At 39.3% G+C, this 26393-nt stretch overlaps 1 protein-coding gene across 2 annotated transcripts in view; it reads left to right on the top strand.

The window, feature by feature from the left end:
- The window catches only part of TOX (thymocyte selection associated high mobility group box), a 342324-nt gene that overhangs the window by 288974 nt on the left and 26957 nt on the right, over positions 1–26393 (top strand). For both annotated transcript variants that reach the window (XM_004484333.5, XM_004484334.5), the window contains one exon: positions 16759–16989. In XM_004484333.5, coding sequence (XP_004484390.1) covers positions 16759–16989 — 231 coding nt within the window. The remainder of the gene's footprint in view (positions 1–16758; positions 16990–26393) is intronic.

Here is a 26393-nt window from a genome sequence, read left to right as displayed (position 1 = left end):
GACCAATATGTGAACACTAAGAATTCATATGTGGCCAATAATTTAGATTGTGGATTGTGCATGGATAAACCAAATTAATTTCCTAAACATAGGTGATATGTGCTAAAATCATAAGAGAAAAAAAGTAATATTCTACTCATGGGAAAGATCAATCTGTGCATCTGGATTTTGTACTTTTATCAGTATTTATTACTGACATTTCAGGAAATTAAATGCAAAATTAGTGGCATTTTCTGACAATAAATTTTATGCAGGATTATTCTTAGTTGCAATAGCATTTACCACATTCTTCAACTTACATGAGTAGAAGGATGGGGAGAAAGTTGGAAGCCATGGAATGAACATTCATAGTCTTGCCATTTGTTGTTGACCATCAAGGCGCATGCCCTGTGTTATTGCCAAGGCATGAATTTGTATGTTATAAGCTCCCAGTTGGTGTGAAGTTTTGCTAGTGAGTATCCCATACAGTTCCTTAATATCCACATCTCCAAATAATCTATTATTCTTCATTAGCAATTGTATAAACATTTGTCTGGTAGAAGTTATAGTCCATGGTGATATTTTCTTGAATTAGACTTTTGAAGGTCTAGGGATGGATTTCTCAAGAATCGCCCAGTTCAAATGTCATTTTGTCTACACAAACATTCCCAAGTTCATGTTTAGTTTAAGCCTGTTTTCCATCTCAAGGAAATTTACCCTTCCATTCCAATGTGGCACACTCTTCTTCACCTTCTCTCCAGTGCAAATCCTCCTACTCGTTTATTCAACTTATATTTATTAAAGACCTGGGGGAGGGGAAAATCCTCTAAAGAAAATGTCCAAACGTTCTACACCACGGTTAAGGATTAAGCTGGAGATTTTCCTTTATATGTGTGTAGAATTGATGGGGAATGTTGTAGTGCAACAGCTCCATTTAAACATGAAATAGGGCTAATTCCAAAAGATCATTTAAATCACTTTTAACACGTGAACTAAAAAAGAATGTTTCATCTCACAGCAGAGAAAGAAGCTTTTAAAACTTCCCTCTTAACGCATTGTGGTCTCTTTAAGCAATTATATATTAATTCCAGTTTCTCTAATTGAACAATTACATGAAATAGTTTTTTTGAAAGAGAGAAATATCGTAAATATATCAATAAAATAAATTACCACCTTGTAAACACCATCTATTGTTCTAAATGCTAAAGAGCTGTCTCACCAGCCTTAAGTCATAGAGGCATTCAGCAAAGCATGAAGAATTCAGAAGTATAAGCTTGGGCAAGCTGAACTTCTAAGTCTGTAGTCCAGTACTGGTAGTACAACAAACACTTTAAGATAGTGTGTATTTTTCTGCACAACTTGTCCTTTAAAGAAATTTTGGGCTAAAAAATAACGACACGTTTTTTCCGTCCTTTTACTTTCAGCTTTTCTTTTGAAAGTATCCCTATGATTTACATGTGTCTTTTGTAAGTTACAAGCATATATTTAAGATAATCTTTATTGTCTAAGCCTAGATAAGAGATCTTACGTTCCAAGAATATATTTAGATAATCTTTTCCTTTTAAATGGAATATTTATTTTATTTGCATTAATATAAATATTAAAATAGTTGGGTTCATTTCTCCATCAAAGTACATGACTTTCTATTTGTCCCACAAAGTTCTAGGTTTTTCTCTTGCCTTCTTTAAGGTGGTTTTTATTTTTCCCACTAGGTATATGGAAATTATGTACTCATTCTCTTTTTCCCACTGGCACACAAATGTATAAAAGTCTAAAATGGATCGATTATTTTTTTACCCTCTTGCATAGACAACTTTAACTCCAAACACTCTCGTTTCAGTTTACATTGGAAGCTCATCTTGCTGTTGTTCATTTTCATTATAATTTAATGAAATTCTGTAATTTAGTATGCCCCCTGAAACTGTTTTTATTGTTACATATTCTTTTTTTCCTTTGAATTTCCTCACATACTTAATATTTCTTTATTCTAGCATCACTTTTCATAAGGCTTTAAATTTTTCTTTAGTAAAGGTCTATTGGTAATATACTTACCTTTAAAAAAATACTGCTGGGTGTAGGATTCTAGACTGACAGCTACTTTCAGCATTTGAAGATACTATATTATCCCATTGAATACTGTCCTTCATTATTGTTTTTGAGAAGTCCACTGCCTCACTGACTTTCCTTTGAAAGTAATCTGCCTTTATTCTCTCACTGGTTTTAAGATTTTCTCCTGCCTTTGGTGTCCTATAGCTTCATTGTGATGTGTCTGTAGGTTTCTTTCCATTTATGCTGTATTTAAAGATGTCTGTCTTTCATGAGTTCTGAGAAATGTTCAGCCATTATTTCTTTCAGATATTCCCTCTTCCCTTTCTTCCTCTTAATTATGATTAGATGATGTCAGACTTTCTCATCCTACCCCCTGTGATCCTTCTATTTCATATTTCCCATTACTTTGTCCCTCTGTATCATATTCTGATTATTTCTATCTATCTCCCAATTCATAATCTTCTTTTCAGTTATCTCATCTGAAATTGACTTGGTCTATTGAAGATTTAACCTCATTTATTTTATGTTTCTAGATTATTTAGTTCTTTTTCAAATCTGCTTGGACTTTTAAAAATTGCTTACGCTTTACCTATATATTTAATATCTTTAAATTTCTTCAAGCATGTTAAACATATTCATTTTAATATCCTCTCTGCTAATTCTGAAAAGTGAGGTCTTTGGGGTCTGAATCAGTTATCCTTTGTAACTGCTGGCTCTCAGTGTTAATGTTTTTGCTTCATTTTGCATTTTTTGATTTTGGAATGACAGCTGATATTTATTACAATTTTATCAATGAGAATTTGTTATACCTAGTTTGAAAGTAGATTCCTCCAAAGATGATTTGTATTTGCTTCTGACAGGCATCTTGGACCATTACAATCTTGAACCATATTTGGTTTGAAAGTTTGCAGACCACAAAAGTGGTGTGAATTCAGCCTGCAAATGCTTGCAAATGGTGGCTTTTGTTTGTGAACTATTACAGGAGATTTTTACCCCTCTCCATTCAGTTCCAAGTTTCCATGCAGGAGGCGCACATGCAGGCATGATCATTGTACTCCACCTTGTGCTGAGAGCATAATTCTTTTGTCCTGACTTTGATAGGGACCCTGCTGTACACATCCCACTTTGGGTCAGCCATCTACTTTGTCTTCTCTCTACTGCACTCTTTGATTTGGTTACACCAGGTTCAGCCACTGACTTCAAGATGAAAGCTGGCTTCGGTGCTCTGCTTTCTTCTCTGGGTTCCTGTTTTCACTTAGTTTTCCCCTGCAAGAGTTCCTTACTGGGAGCGGATGTAGCTCAATGGTTGAGTACATACTTCCATGTACAAGGTCCAGGGTTCAATCCCCAGTACCTCCTAAAAAAAAAAAAAAAGTTCCTCACTAATCTATCAGTGCATCAGTGCCATAGTGAACCGAAACAGAAGTTCCCATACTCTTTTTCTCAAGGCAAATAGGATAAGTAACTAAAGGAGCAAAAGCCCTTAGAAAAGTAGTTTTTATTCACTGAGGCCTCCTGGAATAAAGTAAAAATGACCAAAAGACAGGCTTCTGTAAACATGAAGTGAAAACAAGCAGTCTTGGGACCAAATATTAAGTCTCTTCATCTAGCAACGAGATTGAATCATTTAAATTGGGGCTTGAGAATCTGGCATTTCCCACATTCAACTGCATTTATTATGCTACTCTTTAACACTTTGCGTGGTATATACAATACTTGTAAAGAACTCCTTAGGTGCCAGAAAAAGAACTAATTTATGTACCTCATTTACAATAATAATGAAAAAAATGTCTCGATTGGTTAAAGCTGAACCAAACACATTAGTTTGGGGCAAAAGTAAAAATCAGCCAAACAGCCAGTGAGTATCTGATTCCAAAGAATTGTTTCTAAAATCCAGACAAGTAATTAAATTAGGCAGCGATATAGTGTTTTCAAACTGGGTATGTTCTGAGACTTGCCCTGGATCATTGGAGCATACTTGATTAATTCATGAAATAAAAATAATGTGAGGCTAAACATAGGTACCTGGAATTTTATTCAGCTGGACACACCTCAACATCTTATGCATTCTTTGTAAGGCAGCAGAAGCCCCAATCCAAAAGAGCACAAAGCAAACATATTATCCTGCCCAAGCAAACTTAGGAAAGAGCAAATGAGTCCAGCAAAACTGATAAATGGGACTAGTAGGTATATATAGTTACAACCAAACTTTTTCCTCTTTTTAAAGTGATTTTTCCGGGCACTACCCCAAACTATTTCATATAAAGCCAGCAAGTGCTATTGCTAAACTTACCCAAAAACAATTCTCAGCTATGTTTGGCAAAATCAAGGATCTTTAAAAATGAATTTGCTTTAAAACCTGCGAAACAGATACAATGCCCCTTCCTTGTGAATCATTTCAAAAGTATAGCACTTCATAAGTGTTTTTCTATAATTGAGGTTTTGAGTCATTAAATGTACCGTTATTATTAATGATAATAATAAACCCCATTGTAGAATGAAAGAAGTATTGCAGACTTGCTGACTTCACAGTAACGAGATGACTTACTTTCCATGCTTATTTGAATTTATTTTCATAAGGGGATTTTAGATGGCATCGTTTAGAACAAAAAAGAGAGAATAAATTTAAGTAGCAAAATTTTCACTTAAGGAAACAGTCCTGTCACGAAAAAATGCTATATGTCCCATTTCTATAGTGAAGGTTTTATAATATTTACTTTAGATGATAAGAGTTCTAAGTAGAGTTCTATGGTGTTTGTTCAGCCTATTATGCAGATGGTGCTTGATTAAAATCTATTTTAAACTACAGCGATTGCTGTAAGATAGTGTGCATTAAACAGCTCTCCCAACCCCAGTAAAGGCTTTGGGACATGGCAGGTTATTTTAAATACGCTTGTAGACGTTTCTAACTTCCCCAGGAACATTTCAAATACCAGCGATTCTCTTTCCTTGATTGTCTCAACTCCTGAACTCTGTATTCTTAATAAATATCATCTAAGCAATGTCGTTAACACATGCTTTTTTTCAAAGTGAAAGATTATTGTTTTCTTGTGATAAATAGGTTAAGTACATAACTCTAACTAAGCAATAAGGCATGGCAGGAGGTGGATTACCAGAACCCTGACGGGATGCCTCTAGGGGTTTGAGAAATAAATCTCTGTCTATGAGTAAGTGACATGAAGCATGTGCATCCGTGTGCAACTTATATAAAAGTGGTATTTATGTCTGTGTTTGTATATGTATTTATTTATTCATTAGCACTTTACTGAATGTGAAATAAGCCTGATCAGAATGACATTTAGAGCCTTAGTCCAGCTATGTTCTTAGTTGCCATGACTTTAATACCATTTCTGTGTTTCCTCTTTCTTTTGCCTTGTAATTCTAAGCCTCCACAGAGTGTTCTAGAAAAAGAGAGTGGAGAGGGATAATGATCCATCTTGATGGTTTGTAGGTAAGGTGCTGCACTGAAACTGCCAAGGATGTCAAGTTGAAAGGGACCTGGTCTGTCTTTATGCTTGTGGTCATGGAGAATTTTTATATTTGTATTATGTATTGTTTCTAAAGATTATGATATTGGAATGAAATTTAGCTCTCCAGTGTTTGACCCAAGTAACTTCAGAAATACCATACTCTAGAACCATGCCTTGCTATACAGTAGCTGCGGGCCAGGTCTAGCCATTTAAGTTTAAATGCAACTATTTAAAACAAATAAAATTTTACAAATGTAATTCCTGAGTTGCACTAGCCACACTTCAGGTGCCCTAGAGCCTCATGTGGCTGGCGGCTGCTGTTTTGGACAGTGCGGAGACCCTTTCCATCATCCCTGAAAGTTCTGAGACAGCTGCTCTGGACCCTAGAAGTTGGGGCCTCTTAGAAAGTTAGAACATAAAATTTTAAGCTGTCATCCAGCTAAGTAAGTATTCAGGATCGAGACAATACTGAAAATTGAGGATGAGGAACATATTACAAATCCATTTGGCTTATTTTGCCACCACAATCATACACATCGTCGTGTTCATTCCAAATAGTTTGTAGTAAAAAAATCCAGGGATCTTTCAAAATACAATTCATTACTAGCAGGTGAGTCCAAATCATAGCAACATTTCTTTCTTCAAGGAGCTTTGCATTATAAGGAATGATCATGCGTTTTTCACAGTGATGAACCTTCCTCCAGAAAGCAAGTCTTACAAATTCCCAGACATTACATGGAATCTGAAACAGTGGATTATTTCCGTACACTTCCCAACCCAGGAGAAGTACAAAATAAATAACAAGACCCTCACAGGTCAGGAGTGTCCAGTTTTTATTTCACAAACATCCTTTTACTTCATACAGCATACCCAAGTACTGGGCTACGTTAGACATAAAAAAAGAAATCTTTCATAAGTTGTGGTTTTTTTTGTTTTTTAGTTTTTTCCTTAACCTTTGGTGAAAGCCAGGGCATTATCTTAAATTATAATTCAGTTCTAGAAGGACAATTCTATGAATGGGGAGAATATAGCTTTTGGGTGCTCTAGATGAGTTACCAAAGAAAAGGCAATGAATCTTGCAAAAAGAATATTTTGTGTGTATCCTTTAGATTGGTCCTCTCACATAGCGGTTTTCTTGCTTGACAGACAATTCAAGCTCAGGTTAACTGAAAGAGAAGGCATAGCATGTCGTTGACTGGAAGCAGATCCATATGCTCTTGCCTTTGAGCATGGTGAAGACCAAAATGATGCCATGTTCTGAGTTTGGTTGGCAGTCTGGCCTTAGCAGGGGATGACACCCCTGCTTCACAGCTCAGTGCCTCTCTGGTGCTCAACCAGATGTACAGTTGGAGCCCTGGAATTAAGCTCCATAACACTTAAAAATGTGGAGGGAGAAGTCATGAAATGCTTCTACTAAATGAAACTCTGAGGTTGTGTAAGACTGCATCCTCTTAGCCCTACAATACAAGCCAGGGGACTGGGGAGAGCCCCAGACAACTGACTTTTAGACGGTTGCCTGGAATTTTTAGGGTGTCCAACAGGGTTGCTCTTCATTGCCTCGAAATGATCATTTTTGCTCCTGACGCACTTGATGCATAGAGCTTCCTCTTGGCAGAGCAGGTTCTCCTGCTTTATCCGACCATCCCTAGTTAGTTTGGCCCTGTGGTATAATATAAAAGGATAACTGTCTTCCTTTCTGGGATAGCAGGGACTCACATACACAGTAATATTGCAATACATTGTCCAAACACCAGTTTAAAAAGAAAAGAAGCAGATCAGAGGTTTGAAACACCATTTTAAACAGTGGAAGAGAGAAACAATTTAAGATTTTGGGGAAATTGGTTAATAACTTTTTTGTTGTACCATAGGAATTTATCTCTATGACTAACATTTGCTTATTTCCAAAGCAATTGATATAGTCTGCATTCATGGATATTTCATTGTGTGAGCTCATAATTTTTAAAGTAATATTCCAGGTAATATCCCATGTGGATAAGCATTCCTTTATCCTTACCCTTTTTTCCCTCTTTCTAAATATTCTCAATCCTTGGTGAACTATGCCCTCCAATACCATTTTTATTCCATTTTTATATCCTTCTTTAGGGGCCCTTAACTCCTTTTTATTTATCTTTTTAATAAATATTTTATGATTATTAATGTAAATAACAACAGTGTTTACAAAATTTAGAAATTATATAAAAAATAAAGAAGAAAATTATAAACCCATCTTATAGCCCCTAGAAATTACTAATAACATGTCAAAACCTTTTTAAAAAAATCTATCCGTGGCTTCTCTTTTACCACATATTTACTTATTCCCCTGAAATACCCAAATCAATTATTGAGGTTTGATTTCCTGTAACAAAAGCCATTTGTGCTTCCATCCATTTATTCTGTCAGTTATATTATCATCTTATATTGCTGTTGTTGCTGTTGTTGTTATTGTTATGAACATTAAACACTTACCATGTATCAGGAACCAAGGTAAGTCTCATTAAAAAACCCGACATGGACCTTGTCCTCATACTGCTCACAGTCCAGATAGGAGATCCAGAGTCCACAGAAAATATTGTCTATTTGCAAATTTGGTATGTAAGAATTACTGGAAATATACAGAACTATACAAGTGAGTAACAGGGCTTTGACTCAATTTTAAGATATATTTGAGATTTCCAAATATTCTGGGGAAACATGAACTTGACAATCATCCTCACCCAAAAAGTAATGGAAACCCTGTGTACTTCCGAGATTATTTAAGTACAAGCTCTCAGGAGAAGAGGGTTTAAAGCAACAGCAACAAAAAATAAAATCAGGGTCTGTACCATTTAACGACCAGTTACAGGAGAAGGAGCCTAAAAATGATTCTGAAAGCAATGAGGCTGGTGAAGTAGGAGGGAAACTCAGCGAGTGGCCTGTCACGGAGCCCATGGAAGAGAGGACAAGTAAGAGGATGGCTGAAAAGCCCATTGGCTTTAGCAGTGGCCATTGGTGGCCTTCTCAAGAGCTAAGTGACATAAAAGCTCATTGAACTGAGTTGCAAAGGCTGCACACAGCTAACAAGGCAACCACTCCAATGAGTTTCGTTGGGAAGAAGAGAATGAAAGGGCTGTAGGTGGCCTTGGGACAAAGAGAAAGTTTGCACATGTGTATTTTGTCTTTCAAATAATTAAATGCTGATGGTAAGAGTAGAGCTGAGAGGGAACGACCGATGTGGCTTCCCACCCTGAGGCATTCTGATTTAATCAGTCTAGAGCAGGGGTTCTTAAACCTTTTTTGTTCCACAGACCCCTTTACCAATCAGGTGAAATGAATACTCTTAAATTTATTTATTGCATACATTTATAAGTGAAGAAAATGCTAGATTTCAGTTAGAGGTCAGAGAAAATAAAGGTAAGTTTTGTTTTGTTCTTGTTTCAAGCTCATGTACCCCCTGAGCTTAAGAACCCGCGGTTAAGAGCCCCTGGCCTAGAGTAAGGCCTGGGCACTGGGTATTTAAAAGCTTTCCAGATGATTCTAATGTACAGCCCTATTTGAGAACCTCCATTCTAGGTCATGTTTGCCAAAATGTTTAATCATCTTATCTTTACTATCTGTCACACCAGTTTTTACCAGTATCATCTTAGTCCCTTGTTGCTGGTCCTATGACACAGATTTTCATGTGGGCCAACAATTTCACTTCTCAGATCCCTCCCAGGGAAGTTATCTTCTAGTATTAATCTGCATTACCTTGTCAACTCAGCTCAGCGCATCCTGTTCCCATGGGGTTCTTTGATCTGCTTCAGTAGATGATTTCAAATGATAATCTTTTTTTTTTTATGGTTTTTAAAATTCTTTTTAATTTTTATAATTTTTTTAAACTTTGTTTTTTTTCTTCTTCTCCCCCTCCTTGATGTTTACACGATCTTCTGTATCTATTTCTCTCTTTTTTGTTTGTTTTCTCTTCTCATCTTTCTCCTCTATGATTCACTGGGATTCGATCCTGGAGACCCCAGATGTGGAGAGAGGTTCCCTGTCATTGCAGCCCCTCAGTTCCTGGTCTCTGCTGCGCTTCACCTTGACACTCCCCTTCATCTTTCTTTAGTTGGGTCATCATTTTGCTGCATGACTCACTTGCACGGGCACTGGCTAACCATGCGGACACTCAGCTTGCTGCACAAGCACTGGCTCACCACATGGGCACTCCCCTCGGCATAGGGGCACTCACGCGGACACTTAGCTCACTGCACGGGCACTGGCTCACTGCACGGGCACTCGTGCAGACATTCAGCTCACCGCATGGGCACTGGCTAACCATGCGGACACTCAGCTTGCTGCACAGGCACTGGTTTACCACGTGGGCACTCCCCTCGGCACAGGGGCTCTCACACGGACACTTGGCTCACTACATGGGCACTGGTTCACCGTGCGGGCACTCAGCTCACCGTGCGGGCACTCAGCTCACCATGCGGGCACTCGTGCACACATTCAGCTCACCGCATGGGCACTTGGCTCACCATGCGGGCACTCGTGCACACATTCAGCTCACCGCATGGGCACTCGGCTCACCGTGCGGGCACTCGTGCACACATTCAGCTCACTGCATGGGCACTTGGCTCACCATGCGGGCACTCGTGCACACATTCAGCTCACCGCATGGGCACTCGGCTCACCATGCGGGCACTCGTGCAGACATTCAGCTCACCGTGCGGGCACTCAGCTCACCATGCGGGCACTCAGCTCACCATGCGGGCACTCGTGCACACATTCAGCTCACCGCATGGGCACTCGGCTCACCATGCGGGCACTCATGCACACATTCAGCTCACCGCATGGGCACTCGGCTCACCATGCGGGCACTCGTGCACACATTCAGCTCACCGCATGGGCACTCGGCTCACCATGCGGGCACTCGTGCACACATTCAGCTCACCGCATGGGCACTCGGCTCACCATGCGGGCACTCGTGCACACATTCAGCTCACCGCATGGGCACTCGGCTCACCATGCGGGCACTCGTGCAGACATTCAGCTCACCGTGCGGGCACTCAGCTCACCATGCGGGCACTCAGCTCACCATGCGGGCACTCGTGCACACATTCAGCTCACCGCATGGGCACTCGGCTCACCATGCGGGCACTCGTGCACACATTCAGCTCACTGCATGGGCACTCGGCTCACCATGCGGGCACTCGTGCACACATTCAGCTCACCGCATGGGCACTCGGCTCACCATGCGGGCACTCGTGCACACATTCAGCTCACCGCATGGGCACTCGGCTCACCATGCGGGCACTCGTGCACACATTCAGCTCACCGCATGGGCACTCGGCTCACCATGCGGGCACTCGTGCACACATTCAGCTCACCGCATGGGCACTCGGCTCACCATGCGGGCACTCGTGCAGACATTCAGCTCACCGTGCGGGCACTCAGCTCACCATGCGGGCACTCAGCTCACCATGCGGGCACTCGTGCACACATTCAGCTCACCGCATGGGCACTCGGCTCACCATGCGGGCACTCGTGCACACATTCAGCTCACTGCATGGGCACTCGGCTCACCATGCGGGCACTCGTGCACACATTCAGCTCACCGCATGGGCACTCGGCTCACCATGCGGGCACTCGTGCACACATTCAGCTCACCGCATGGGCACTCGGCTCACCATGCGGGCACTCGTGCACACATTCAGCTCACCGCATGGGCACTCGGCTCACCATGCGGGCACTCGTGCACACATTCAGCTCACCGCATGGGCACTCGGCTCACCATGCGGGCACTTGTGTTGGCACTCGGCTTGCCACGCAGGCACTGGCTCACCGCACAGACACACTTTCTCTTCTTTCTCACCAGGAGGCCCCAGGGATTGAACCCAGGTCCTCCCACATGGTAGGCAGAGGCCTTATCATTTGAGCTACATGCACTTCCCTCAAATGATAATTTTTAAATATCTTCCTCAATAAAGACATAATCAGGGAAACGGACTTTGGCCCAGTGGTTAGGGCGTCCGTCTACCATATGGGAGGTCCGCGGTTCAAACCCCGGGCCTCCTTGACCCGTGTGGAGCTGGCCATGCGCAGTGCTGATGCGCGCGAGGAGTGCCGTGCCACGCAGTGGTGTCCCCCGCGTAGGGGAGCCCCACGCGCAAGGAGTGCGCCCGTGAGGAAAGCCGCCCAGCGTGAAAAGAAAGAGCAGCCTGCCCAGGAATGGCGCCGCCCACACTTCCCGTGCCGCTGACGACAACAGAAGCGACAAAGAAACAAGACACAGCAAATAGACACCAAGAACAGACAACCAGGGGAGGGGGGGAAATTAAATAAAATAAATAAATCTTTAAAAAAAAAAAAAAAAAGACATAATCAAAGAATTCACTTAGTTTTTCCCTATCTTTTTTTTTTCCTGGGCATATCTTTTAAACTGTGATCATTTGGCATCATGTATTAGTACTAAGGTTATTTCTTCTCATTTGACAAATGTTTTTGTTAAGTTTCTACCATGTCATAATTACCATTTGAATATACTTTTAAAGTTTATAAGATATATAAATATATAGTAACTCAGTAATCACAAAATGGCTCTACAGCTGGTTTATAGCACAGGAAATGGAGACTCAAAGAAATTAAGTTAGACTTAAAATGGTGAAAGGATGGCATGAACTCAGATTCTCTGATGTCATATATTCTGCTCTTTCATTATATCATGCTTTCCCTCTGTATTAGTCAGCCGAAGGGGTGCTGATGCAAAATACCATACCAGAAATCGGTTGGTTTTTATAAATGATTTTTATTTGGGGTAGAAGCTTACAGTTACCAGGCCATAAAGCATAAGTTACTTCCCTCACCAAAGTCTTTTGCCATATGTTGGAGCAAGATGGCTGCTGACGTCTGTAAGGGTTCAGGCTTCCTGGGTTCCTTTCTTCCTGGGGCTGTTTCTCTCTGGGCTTAGCTACTCTGCTCTCTCAAGTCCAGCTGTAAACTGTCAGCCCTCTTCCCAGGACCTCTGCTTCTCTGTGTCTTTACTTCCTGGGGCTCCAGCAATAAAACTCCAACTTCCTCCTCTGCTGTGTAGTTTTCTCTATGAGTTCCCACCCCCAAGGTGACGGGGACTCAATGTCCTACTGATGTGGTCCAATCAAAGCCTTAATCATAATTTAGTCAAGTATGAGTGAAACATATGAATCTAATATAATCTAATATGCCCAGAGGAACAGACCAGTTTACAAACATAATCCAATATCTGTTTTTGGAATTCATAAACAATATCAAACTGCTACACCCTCCTAAGGTGGCAGCTATTTTATACAAATTACCCTGCCTAGCAGTTTATCTGTATCATATATTTGCAGACAGAAAAAGGTAGCAACGACCACAGTGATAGAAGGTGAGGGTTCAAAACCTTCTGTGACAGTGGCAATGCCATCAGGAAATAGTGCACATGGGACTTTATGGTGCTGGACGAGAACTGTGGAAAGATGTCCTATTTCATATACATGTAGAATCATATAATTTCAGAGCTGTAAAGATATCTTAGCCTAGATCCCTCCTTTTATAGTGGTGGTTAAGTGACATCATATCTAGGGAGTGGCAAAAATAATATTCAGATGCAGGTATCTTCATTATGTTTGTTGATATCTTTTTCAAATTCATCAGAATAATAATTAATATTATCCAGATATTCATACTTGAGGAGAAATGGAAGAAAATGGACTCTATTTTAAAACCAAGTATAAAGCTGCTTAGAAATCTCGAATTGAGAATCCAGTTTCTAGAGCTGCACTGTCCAATATGGTCATCACCAGCCACAAGTGGCTAATTTATATTTAAATGAAATTAAATTAACATTAAAATTTAAAATGCAGTTCCCTATTCACATTAGCCATATTTCAAGAGCTCATTAGCTATATCTGATTAGTGGCTACCATACTGGGTAGCACAGAATATAGAACTTTTCCATCATCGCAGAAAGTTCTATTGGACAAAACCGAACTGCAGTCTAGATGATGCCAGTGTGCCATTGCTAGGTTTGCCAGCAGCATCTCATAAGTACAGTGTCAAATGGTCATTCGAGCTTATTTGCTCACCATGTTGCTCACCGTGTTTTAAATTCATAAATAGGAAGACAAGGATAACAAATTAGATTGTTCACCCAAAAGATTACCACATGAGAAATCCACTGCTGTCACAGTTATAATGAAAGAGAAAAAATGAGAAGAGAGGAGAATTAAGGGAGAATATTTAATGGTGTAGTGGTCTATAAAGAATCAATAAAACTCTTTTAAAACTATGTAAATTAAGCTGAGTGAAGGAATGATCAACGTTACATAAAATACGAAGTTTTTTAACGCAACGATAAAATCATTTTATTTGCACAGTGCACCTCAGTTTGCAAAGTACTCTAGTCCCATTTTAAATTTGTTTATTTTAATCATGGTAAAATATGCATAATATTTACCATTCTATCCATTTTTTAGGTGTATTATTCAAAGTATATTCACAGTGTTGCACAACCATCACCACTATTTCCAGAAGTTTTTCATCCCCTCAAACAGAAATTCTATACCTATTAAACAGTAACTCCCTATTCCCCCTCCTCCCAGGCCCTGATAATAACAAGTGTACTTTAGGTTCTTTGAATTTGCCTGTCCGAAATATTTCATGTAAGTGGAGTCATACAATATCTGTTCTTTTGTGTCTCATTTCACAAGCATCATATTTTCAGGATTCACTCACATTGTAGCATGTATCAGAACTTCAGCTACAATGTGAGTGAACCCTGAAATATTTATGGCTGAATAATATTCTGTAGTATGTATATGCCATGTTGAGGGACATCTGGTTACTTCCACCTTTTGGCTATTGTGAATAATGCTGCTGTGAACATTGGAATGCAAGTATCTTTTTGAGTCCTTGCTTTCAATTCTTACAGCCACTACGTAGTAGTGGAATTGCTGGGACGTATGGTAATTCTATGTTTAACTTTTTGAGGAACGCCAAACTATTTTCCACAGCAGCTGCACCATTTTACATTCCTGTCAGCATTCACTAGGATTCCAATTTTTGCACATCCTTGCCAACACTTGTTATTTTCCATTTTTTATATAATAGCTATCCTAGTAGGTGTGAAGCAATATTTCACTTTGGGTTTGGTTTGCATTTCCTTAATGACTAAAAGATGTTAAACATCTTTTCATTCTTTGGAGAAATGTCTGTTCAAGTCCTTCATCCATTTTATAATTGGGTTGCTTGTCTTTATGCAGTTGAGTTATAGGAGTTATTTATCTATTCTGGATATTAAACTCATAACAGATATGTGAATTAAAAATATTTTCTCCCATTCCATGATTTGTCTTTTCATTCTTTTAATAGGGTCCTTTGATGAACAAAAGTTTTTAATTTTGATGAAGCCAGAATGTATCTGTTTTTCTTTTGTTGCCTTTGCTTTTAGTGTCATATTTAAGACACCATGGCTATACCCAAGGTCACGTAGGTTTGTGTGTGCTTTCTTCTAAGAGTTTTATAGTTTTAGCTCTTAAACCTAGATCATTAATCCATTTTGTGTTAATGTTTATATGGTCCAAATTCACTGTTTTGCTTGTAGCTGTCTAGTTTTCCCACACCATTTGTTGAAGAGGCTGTTCTTGGCATCCTTGTCAAAAATAATTTGACCATAAATGTGAGGGCTTATTTCTAGACTCTCAATTCTGTTGGTCTATATACAGAACCATACTGTTTTGATTACTGTAACTTTGTATAGTAAATTTTGAAATAAAAAATTGTGAATCCTCCAACTTTGTTCTTTTATTTTGGCTGTTTGGGATCTCTTGAAATTCCGTATGAATTTTAGAGTGAGTTTTTCTATTTATGTGAGAAATGCCCATGGGATTTTTGGTAGATATTGAACTGTATGTGTAGATTGCTTTGAATAGTATTGCCATCTTAACAATATTAAGTCTTCTAAACCATGAACACAGGATGTCTTGCCATATATTAAGGTCATCTTTAATTTCTTTCAGCAATACTTTGTACTTTTTGGTATACAAGTCTTGTGCCTCCTTGACGAAATTTGTTCTTAAGTATTCCTTTTTATGCTATTGTAAGTGGAATTTTAAAAATTTCCTTTTTGTATTATTCGTTGTTTGGTGTATGGAAATACAACTGATTTTTCATTTATTTATTTTGTATCCTGCAACTTCGCGGAATTCACGTATTAGTTCTCACAGAATTTTTGTGGGTTCTTTAAGGTTTTCTACATCTAAGATCTTGTTATCTGTGAATAAAGGTAATTTTACTTCCTCCTTTGCAATTTGAATGTCTTTTATTTCTTTTTCCTGCCTAATTGCCTTGACTTCAACTTTCAGTACTATGTTGAATAGAAGTGGTAAAAGTAGGCATCCTTGTTTTGTACCTATCTTAGGGGAAACACTTTCAGGCTTTCACTATTCAGTATGATGTTTGCTGCGAGTTTTTCATTTATGTTCTTTATGATGTTGAGGAAGTTCCCTTCTATTCCCAGTTTAAGTCATGTTTTTATCATGAAAGGGTGTTAGATTTTGTCAAATGTTTTTCTGCATCATTTGAGACGATCACATGAATTTTTCTTTCATTCAGTTAATGCGATGTATTATTTTGATTGATTTTTTTGGAAATGAACCACCCTTCCATTCCTGAGTTAAGTGCTTCTTGGTCATGGTATATAATCCCTTTAATATACCATGGATTCAGTTTGTTTTTATTTTGCTGAGGATTTTTTATGTGTATTCATCAAGGGATATTGGCCTGTAATTTTCTTTTCTTGTAGTGTCTTTGACTTCGGTATCTAGATCATGCTGGCCATAGAATACATTAACAAATGTTCCCTCCTCTTCAGTTCTTTGGAAGAGTTTTAAAAGTATCAGTGTTAATTCTTCTCTAGAATTCAGTAGAATTCACCAGTTAAGCCTTCTGGTCCAGGGATATTCTTTGTCAGGAGGTTTTTTATTAACAGCTTGATCTCTTTACTTGTTACAAGGTTATTCAGATTTTCTGTTTCTTCTTGAGTTTTGGTGTGGTATGCATGTTTCTAGGAATCTGTCTATCCCGGGTGGGTTATCCAGTTTGTTGATATACAAATATGAAGTTTTAGCTGAGCAAAACAACAAATTCAAGTGTCACTTAGGAAGGTCTGTGTTTGTGTGATTTGTGTGGATGAGTGTAAGTGTATAAGCCTCAAAGAAAAACAACAATTTGATTTGGCCCCAGATTTTCTAAGTTTCTCTGTAATTTACTTCAATTGTTATTTCAGATCAATGGTGGTGAGAAGCGGCCTGCCTCTGACATGGGGAAGAAACCAAAAACCCCCAAAAAGAAGAAGAAGAAGGACCCCAACGAGCCCCAGAAGCCCGTGTCTGCCTACGCGTTGTTCTTTCGCGATACCCAGGCTGCCATCAAGGGCCAAAATCCCAATGCTACCTTTGGTGAAGTCTCTAAAATTGTGGCTTCAATGTGGGATGGTTTAGGAGAAGAGCAAAAGCAGGTAAGAAAGGATTCAACTTGGCATGGGAATCAGCATGATTTGAGAAAGTGGATGCATGCTAAAGAAATTGCTTTTGAGGGTTTGGGATGGATTCTTTTCTTCAGTCGCTAGAAATAAGGCTGAGGATGTGCCCCATTAGAACCAGACTTTAGAAAACTTTCACATGATTTGATACTCTTTCATTGCTCTTCCATAAATAGCATGTTCGTTCCTTTGTCTCAAAGTTTATATAGTGTAGTTACTTTTGGAAAGACTTTTACATATCCCAGCCAGAATTACATCATTCCTTAATGTTGCCAGTGTGATCATAAAGATTAAAAAAAAGTCCTAAAAGTATTTTGAAAACTGTCCACACCTCTCTTCAGCACTTACCATTGACCCTTTGTCATCAAGACCCTCTTTGCTCTTTGCTAAATTAACATCAAATTTTAAAGTTTCTACCTTTAGCCATTCCCTCAAGACTACCAGAGTATGTTATTCAATCCCTCGTAGGCCGTATTTCTCGACTGTGTTAAATGGGACCAGATGCCTGTGTTTTCCCTTCTCTTATGGAGGGCCATGGTGTGACTCAGGGCCGTGCTTAGGGAAAGCCATGTGAGGCACTTTGCATCTCAGCTACAGCGTAAGTAACCTGGGAGGTCTTGAGGAGAATAGGAAGTCACGGAGAGAGAGAACGGTCAGCGAATGGATACAGTCCACCTGGGCAAAGAAGCAACGTTGATCCCATATTTCTAAACCTGGCACTAGATTGCCCTTGTGTACATCTAGAATCTCAGAGTCACAAAGAGAATATTGGACTGGTGTTATCATTAAAATACAGTCATTGAGCTGATTATGTGGCTACAGCTTTAGCCATTGCAGAATCCCGAATGGCATCAGTGATATAGCAGTCTTACCTTTGAATGTTGATAGAAACCTTTATCTCTCATCAGGTCCAGGAAAGTACATTTAAAAACAAGCAACACACAGAAAATCACAAACCTTTCTGTGAATCCTGAAGTACCTAAATATTGTGAACATATATCAATAGCCATAATGTATGTAGTGTTTCATACTTTTAAATGCACATTCACATGCCTTATCTCATTGGTTCGACTCAGTACTCACAGATGGGGGAAAGTATCATCTCAATTTTGTAGATGATGAAACCGGGCCAGATAAGTTAAATCTGAGTAGATTTATTCATTCATTCATTCAGTAAATATTCACTGAGCACTTAGCATGTGTCAAGCACTGTTCTAGGCACTGGAGATAGAGCAGAGAACAAGGCAGTCCCCCATTCCGTTGAATGATCTGTCAGAGATTGCATGGCTGGTACCTAGAATTCCTGTGACTAGACTTCATCACCCGACTTAGAGTTCTTTTCCTAACAAGCCCTATGAAATCAATGATAGATGTAGTGGTAAAACCATTTGCTAAGGGATCAGAGAACCCCCACCCCAGCTCCTTCCAGTCGCCCTGTTCTATGAGCTAAAGCTGTGCTCCACATTCTGAAATTGCTATACATGTTCTTCTGTCCTTTCAAAGATGAGCAGCCCAAGAGAATGCCTTTGTAGGGAAGCACAGCCCTGCCATACTGAACTTTGGGCTGCTGTAAAATTATCTTCAAGGACTGGAAACACACCACGGAAAGCATTCCCTGTACACTCAACTAAAACACCCGTTTCACTATTAAGAGGATAGTTGATGTTGTATTCTGTAGTTCTAATTAGAACCTGAAATCATTGTTTCAGGGTTTTAGAGCCAGTTTCTGCCCTACCACTTTGCTCCTCACACTCCTAAATCTGAGGGGTGGTTCCCAAACGATTTTGGACATTCACGGTGGAATCACAGAGTGACATCAGTCCTCCACTCAGCAGAGCATCACAGACTGAGAAATAAGTGCACCTTGGCCAGGAACCCCAACCTCTTCCCGTTCTCTAGATGACATAACCCACCTGGGACATCCACATATTAGAACATGTCTCAACCCCTCTTTTTATCCTAGGCAATGAATGCACCAGGTTTCAACACGAACTTTTTTGCTTTGTGGGATAAAATTTCCAAGTGGAGTGATCCTGAAAGTTTCCCCTCCCTGGGAATTGTGTGCAGAGACCCTTGTTCGTCAGAGGACGTATATGGATCCCCTCTGAAAATTCAGACCTCGCTCTCCTCAAGACCTAGCAGCCGACCTGGGCATATTGTCCTCCGGCTCCTAAGTGCTCCCTTTCGCTTCTTCTATTTTGCCCATTGTTTTCTTTCCAGAAACATCAGTTGCTTGTACCACCACTCCTCTAATCCCCCTTATCTCTCTTCCCTGACCTCAGGTTCCTTGTTCTAATTATTTCTCACACTCACTAGAAGAAGTCGTGAGGGTGAAGACAGTGGTTTTAAAAGGGGGAACGTCTACACAGGCCTTCCACAATTGGTCCCTTACATTATCAATATTAATAAGCCATGTTTCTGGTAGAAAAGAATAATGTTCTTGTGATGAGAAGCAGGGTAATTCCATATGGCAGCAAATATAAAGCAGCATGGTTCTTCCCACAAATTCTTTTATAATAAAGCTGTTTTTTAATATAACAAGAGAGGGAAATTAGACTACAATGCCACACTCTTTTCATCTGACCATATAAAGTATTTATAGGTCCAAAGAGTATGAAAGTCCCTATTCTCACCTGCTGTGGTAAAAAAGGACATTACTCCCATTCTCCCATTCTGGCTTTCAAAATTAGGTTTGAACCTTTCTAAGGTAGATAGGATCATAACTGGGATATAACACTTAAGGCTTCTTAGTTGCACACAGGTGGTGACTAAATGTTTTCCTCTTTCTCTTTTGCATTTTATATCTAATTAATAGTTAACTTGTCATGACTCTACCTTTGGGTTCTCTTAATGGAAATAGCTGGGGTTTTTGGAGAATTCATTTTCTAAATAAACGATGAAATTGTATGTTCATCAATCAGCTAACTCAGTAGGTATTAGAAAGCAATTTCCTCATCAAAATCCAGTTGCTAAAAAAAAAATATGCCAAGATTATTTAGCGAAATACTTTAAGAGAAATAACTATGTCCTTTTTTTCCTAATAAAAAGTAACTATTTTAAAATTGGAACACTATTACCAAAACAAGACCTTGAGATCGGTTTCGGGACCCGTGCCTTTGGCTCCTTCGATTTAATAGGGGTTTGCTATCCTTTCCTATTAAAAGATGCTGTTGCTTGTTAAAGGCAGCTAGACTGCAGTTTATGCTAAAAGGTATGGTTTACCATACACAAAGGGCGTGGGCGCGTCCCGGGGACAAGCAGATAGAGCGTCAAATGAATGAAATCAGACACTGACCTTACAAGAGGGAGCATCGGGATTGGCCACTTCTCTCCCCCTACGTGGCAGCCCTCTCCTAACAGTTTGTGAGAATCGCCAGCAAAAGCGAACGTGCCGGCCTAGAACTCACATTTAGGCATCATGAGAATTTCAGCCAAATGCCCCAAAGTGTTCTTAGGGTGCATTACCACCTGCTCTGTCCCTTTATGATGACTCATTGTGCCAACATAATGTAAGACCTCTTTCACACCACGTTAATTGTATTTTATTCTCCTTTAATATTCAAATTGGAAAGCACAGTTCCTAAAGGAACGTTGCTGGAACAGATTAGAGGCAGACTATTACACTTCAAAATGTAGGACAAACGCACATGCCACGAGACAGACCAGCATGCTGCTCTCGGCTTTGTGCAGGCAGCTGGTTGGAATAGAGGACTCGGGTTGCATGGGCCACAATTGCTCAAACATCCCGTTGTCATAATAGCCCACAATTACGAACAGTGACAAATGTAAACACAAACTGGGGAAAATGGACACAATTATTGATGACTTATTGGGGGCTTAGAAAATTACAATCTTTAGGGAAAAACAGCTATTAGTGAGATTACATTTGACTGTTTTCTTGCCAGCCAGAGGGAACTTAACTAATAGAGTTGCTGTGTGTTTATATCACATGCTTCCTCATTGTGGAGTATAGGCGGGAATGAGAAGCCACTGCAGAATGGCAGATCTTTATTTTCAGAACCCATGGTGAGTGAGAAACTCTATGTACTTTGGTTTCTGTGAAGAATCTTTCAAGGAAGAAAAACCAAAAGGAAGCTGAAGGAAGCAATACAAATCCTCAGAGGAACACAAAACCTCCCTTAAGAGTCATTCCCACTATAGCCCCTGAGCAAACTTCACATATCAGAGATCTCTCCATTTTCATACTTTGGAAGATGGTGTTGAGTCTGGAATGGGAACAGAATCGTGGGTGCGATTATTCCAGCTGGAGGTTTTGAATGCTAATGAATTGTAAGACAGTGGATAGGCCATTTCAGAAGCTATGCTGCTTAAAAAGACACCAGATGGGAGAAGGGAAATAAAACCAAAGTATCGCTGTGATGTTGGTCTTTGCTAGTTGTTGTTCACTGACCAGAACCTACAGAGAAAGAAAAATAGTAAATTAACAATATCCTCCCTTTGTTTTAGACTCCTTCAAGTTTCAGCAACCATCAGCAACTTTTTTATGAGGCTCCAGCTAAATTGCCTGTGTTATTTCTAAATTCTCTTATTCTGACCATCATCATATAGTACCTGAGTCCACAGTGACGATAGAGAACAAACCAACCCCTATTAAATAAGAGAGTCTGTCCAGCTCTGAAGCAGAAGGAATTGGGCCAAAAAGCTCGAAGGGGTTCTTGGGTCATTTTCAGCCATGGAAAGTCCGCTCTTAAGTGGAAAAGGAAAGTCACCTTAAATCAGAACCAGATGTAAATTACTAAATGAACCTTAAGTTCCTAATTGGAGACACAGTCGGGCTGTAATACATTTAGCAAATTACAAACAAAATGTTCTTGTTTACATTACATTAAATGGCTTTCAAGCTTCAGCCAAAGAGCTAAATAAACACACTGCTATGCTAAAAATGGAGTGGAAGGCCTGTTCAGGGTTCCATGTATTCGGAAGAAACCACAGCAGCAGCGGGTGTGTACCCAGAGAGCGGATTTTTGTAAATGCTTCCCTGTCCTGGAAGAGGAGAGTGCATTTACCTAGAGATCCAAAGCCTAATGAGCAAACATCACTTGCAGGAAAACTGTTTGAATACTGTAACATAAGCCTTCTTTCAGGATGCATAATTCATATCCGAGGATATTAGACATAGCAGTTCAGCTCAATAGCAACACCTCATTATTTTATCCCTCACTATTTATTCCTATGTTTGACGCCTCATGAAATTACTGTTAATGTGTTTATATAAGGGCAAATCTGACACAAGTGGGAAGAATGTAATTTCCCACTCGTTCTTTCCTGCTGATGTGTCCTCTTCCCCTGGTGGAAGTGGCAAGTGTAAATAGTTAATTTGCTTCAATTATGAGCCTGTCCTGCTAAATTAGAAGCAGCAGGGATATGAAGAGCCAGAATTATACTTAGGAGGCAGCTGACAAATCCTCCGAGCCCATGGAATCAAATCATTTACTCCTCATTGGTGCTCAAACACCCACTACATAAAACTGCTGGTTTTTTTTCCTAATCATATGATAAAATTTGGATTTTATGTCAGCAATACTTAAAGCTAACCAAAATCCTGTTGCACTGTAACTTCGCACATTCCTTTATTAACATTATGCATTTCTCCAATTTTTTAGAACTAGGAGTAAAGGATATATAAAATAGTTGTTCATTTAAAACGTGTATAATCTAGGAAAAAATTATATGCATGAAAATTTGAAACTGTACGGTTGAAATGATATGATAATTGACTTCTAAAATGCAGGTATTTTATGTACATGTAATTATTGATGCATAAATGTGATTATTGGATGACATCATAGGCATAAACATTAAGTGATATGCATATACAAATAATTAAATGCTCATACACAATGGGGACAGATATTTCACTTGAAAGCGTCTATAACGTTGGTAGGAAGATAATTGTAAGATAATATTCACTCCAGTCAGTCATACTTTATGTATTATTCATAAAAATGTTTGGGGTGGCTTGAATATCTATATAGCTGGTCCTCTATTACCATGGATGTACATTTTAATTTAGAAGATGCAGTTCAGTAAATCATCTGAGAGTCATGCTAATGCTGAGTCATAGAAAGGAGAAGCCTGAGACGAGAGACTGTGCACTTAATAAGTACTTACTGTGCACCTACTACATAGCAAGCACCGCCCTGCAGGCCTCTGCAGTTGCGTGGCTACCGGAGGCAATCCAGGCAACCCGGAGGAGTGAATGCGTGAAACAAAGCTGGATCTTTTAATTCAACAGTGATTTGATTCATGCCATGGTTCTCCCTTACACTTGCTGCAAGATATTGGGTAAACTAATCACCCTCTCTACTACATGTTTATGTATATATAGATAGATATAGATGTATCTGTAAAATGGGGATCATAATGCCAGTGCAACATTTTTTGTTGGAAGAAGTAGAGAAAGTATACATAAAATGCTTGACACATGCAAAAGGCCCTCAATCGAGACTTTTTTTTTTATGCCTTTTTGATTCCACGGCTTCATTCCTTCACACCGCGCTGGGCACATATTAAACATGCAATATCTTGTTCTATTTAATTGGATAACATCATATCCTCCTCAGTTGCCCGCATTTGATAAATCAACAGATACTTGTTTTGCAGCTATTTAGTCAGGCAAGAAACTTGCTTCTGGTAAGTACCATTCCAGAAGCATTGTTTATCAGCCTATCCTCAAAAAGAAGCCATAGCAAGATTTCAGTCCTCCAAATATCACTTTATAAAGTTCTTTTTGTTTTGGAACACTTAAGAAAACGCTTAGCAAATTATACAAGATGGAAATTTAGCCACCTTTACGGGCTAGTCTATATAAAATACAGATGTACTTGTTCTAACTGACCCAAATAGCAACAGCATTGAAATAATGCACAGACTTTACATTTCTAAAGGATATAGCAGGGAATTATGATTAAATTATCATTCCTTATACATAGTTATATTTCTAAACATTTTCTATAAATATAAACATGTCATTGAAAAAAAAATGCCTTTGAAATTAACCAAAAAGAAAAATGCCTTTTTTTTTTTTTTAAGTAGTGTTTGACTAGAATCCAGAATTGAAAGATTTTAAAATTTCTTTTTCTTATTTCGGTAAAGACTTTGTTGAAATAAACCATGACTGGAGATTAACTAAGGGCCAGGGCAGAAACAAAGGAAGGAAGAAGGAATTAAATGGTATTTATAAGACTTTGCTTTTCTGTATGAGCTGGATGGTTTGTTTGGGGAAGGAGCAGAAAGTAGAAGAGTAAGAAGACAGATTGTATTAGAATTTTTTCTGTTTATCATATTCACTGATATAGAATGGTGATTTTGATTAGGGATTATTAACTTATAAATATTAATATAAAAATACATGGACATGGTGGTATTTAGAGCACTTCAAAAATGAATTAGTGATTCACAGAATTGCTAGAACTGCTATTTGATGTCTATCTACGTATGTTTTAGTTTAGCCATTATAGGTGTTTTAGTTTAGCCCCTGAGATGAAATTCTTAGATAGGATATGGTAGCTTTCTTAAAAATAACAAACCACAGCATATAACTAAGTTAAGGCAGGATGAATTCAAAAGTGTTTGGATGAGCTGGGGAAAATGATAAATGGTGTATTATGATTTTTAAATCCTCATCTGGCCAACTTGGCACTTTATTTCAAACAGCTGTAGACCATTTGGAAGCCATTTTGTAGCTCAACTGAGCACTAATATTTACTGTATGAATCACATACCTTTAAAATATTTGTCTTTCCGTGAGAGAGAGAGACTGTTTCTTTCCCAAACTTCACTTTGACATAAATCAGACCCGTCCTCAGAGGCTGGAAGGTTTGGGTACTTGACCACTACAGTGGGCTGTTCATTGCTACATGTAGTCCCATGGTCAGCCTTTATTTCTGCAAGTAGAGGACTTTCTCCAGCCATGAGCAGAGGCTTTTGAGAAAGTTTTGGAGACATTTTTAACAGGTAATTTGTAAGTATCTGTTCTAAAGGAAGAATTTCCCCTACTTCAACTGCATATGGAATTCTTACTTTTCACTTATCATTCTCTCATATATCTGAGGGCTTCCATCAGATATTGCCATTGACTCTAGATTTCAAAAATCAATCCTTTGCATTTTCAGAAGGTAGCATCAGGAAGGCATACAGGGCGTTTAATAATGTATACAGCGGATAGTTCTCCAAGGTGGAGATTCTAACTTAACAGTTGGCAGAGACCACCTCAGGTTTAAATTCTGTTCTGGGTGACTGCTCACAGTTACAGAAATATACCTCCTGAACACCCTCCTCCCCGCCCCCTCCACCTCCTTCCTTTACAGCATCCCTTGGAACATCTGCAGCAATTCAGAAGAGAGTGGATCCATCAGTCCATGTAATGTGACATGATGAGTTTACTCTTCTCAAGTGGAATTCAGGCACTTAGGTGATGATCCCACATAGCCGATCATCAATAGCCAACAGGGAGCCATTTGCAGAAAACAGGGGACTCCGAGTGCAAGTCAGGTATCCCCTAACAACATCGATCCCTGCACATATTCAGCCGGAATTGCACTGCGTTAGCCCCATGCCTCCCACGGACGTTAATCAGCAAAGTGCAGAGAAGTTAGCACTGGGTGTGATGGTAACTCCTGGGAGCCCAACAAAGGAATCGCGTCGCAATGACTCTGTTGCTGTTTCAATGGGAACCGAAGGGAAGGAAGAAGTTAGATGCTACCATCAGACCATCTAAAATGCAGCCTCTCTGCTGCTACTTAGAAAGCGAGGCTTTGGGCAATGCGAGGGACCGTAGTGTGTTATGGTTTAAAAAACAACAAAAAACGCCTATGGAAGCTAGTTAGCCACATGAGGGTCACCTGGAATAGCGTATTAATAAAAACCTGATAGGAAGGCTGAGGTTATACAAATGCGTATTACCATCAAAGATATACTTACTAAATAGTTGCTTCCAAGTCATGAATAGAATTTCTATCTGTGTGGGAGGAAAAACCCTCCCCAAACAGTTTTAAGGTATTGCAACTAAATGTAAACATTGTCAGTTTAAGGTCATTAATTGTAAATTATGTCTTGGAGAAGAGGTTTACGGAAAAACTATAAACAGCACTCTGTCACTGGAGGAAAATAAATCAATAAAACGCAGGCGAGCTCCGGGTTTCTGATTGTGGTTGAACTGAGGCGTATACACTGACCAGGCCCGCGGAGGGTATTTGCTCTGTTGTAGCAGTTTACTTTCCTGTGTGAAGTTTCAGAAATGAGTCTGAATTTGGCTTCCAATAATTAGTCCAGGAATTTACTCAGAGCTGCAAAACTTCTAAATAGACTCCTTTTAAAATATATGTTTATCACAGAAGTTGTGGACTTACAAAACAATC

This window comes from Dasypus novemcinctus, chromosome 14 (genome assembly GCF_030445035.2).
Source record: "Dasypus novemcinctus isolate mDasNov1 chromosome 14, mDasNov1.1.hap2, whole genome shotgun sequence".
Taxonomy (NCBI): domain Eukaryota; kingdom Metazoa; phylum Chordata; class Mammalia; order Cingulata; family Dasypodidae; genus Dasypus; species Dasypus novemcinctus.
Note: the sequence above shows the minus strand (reverse complement) of the source record. Positions and strands in the feature narration are given on the sequence as shown.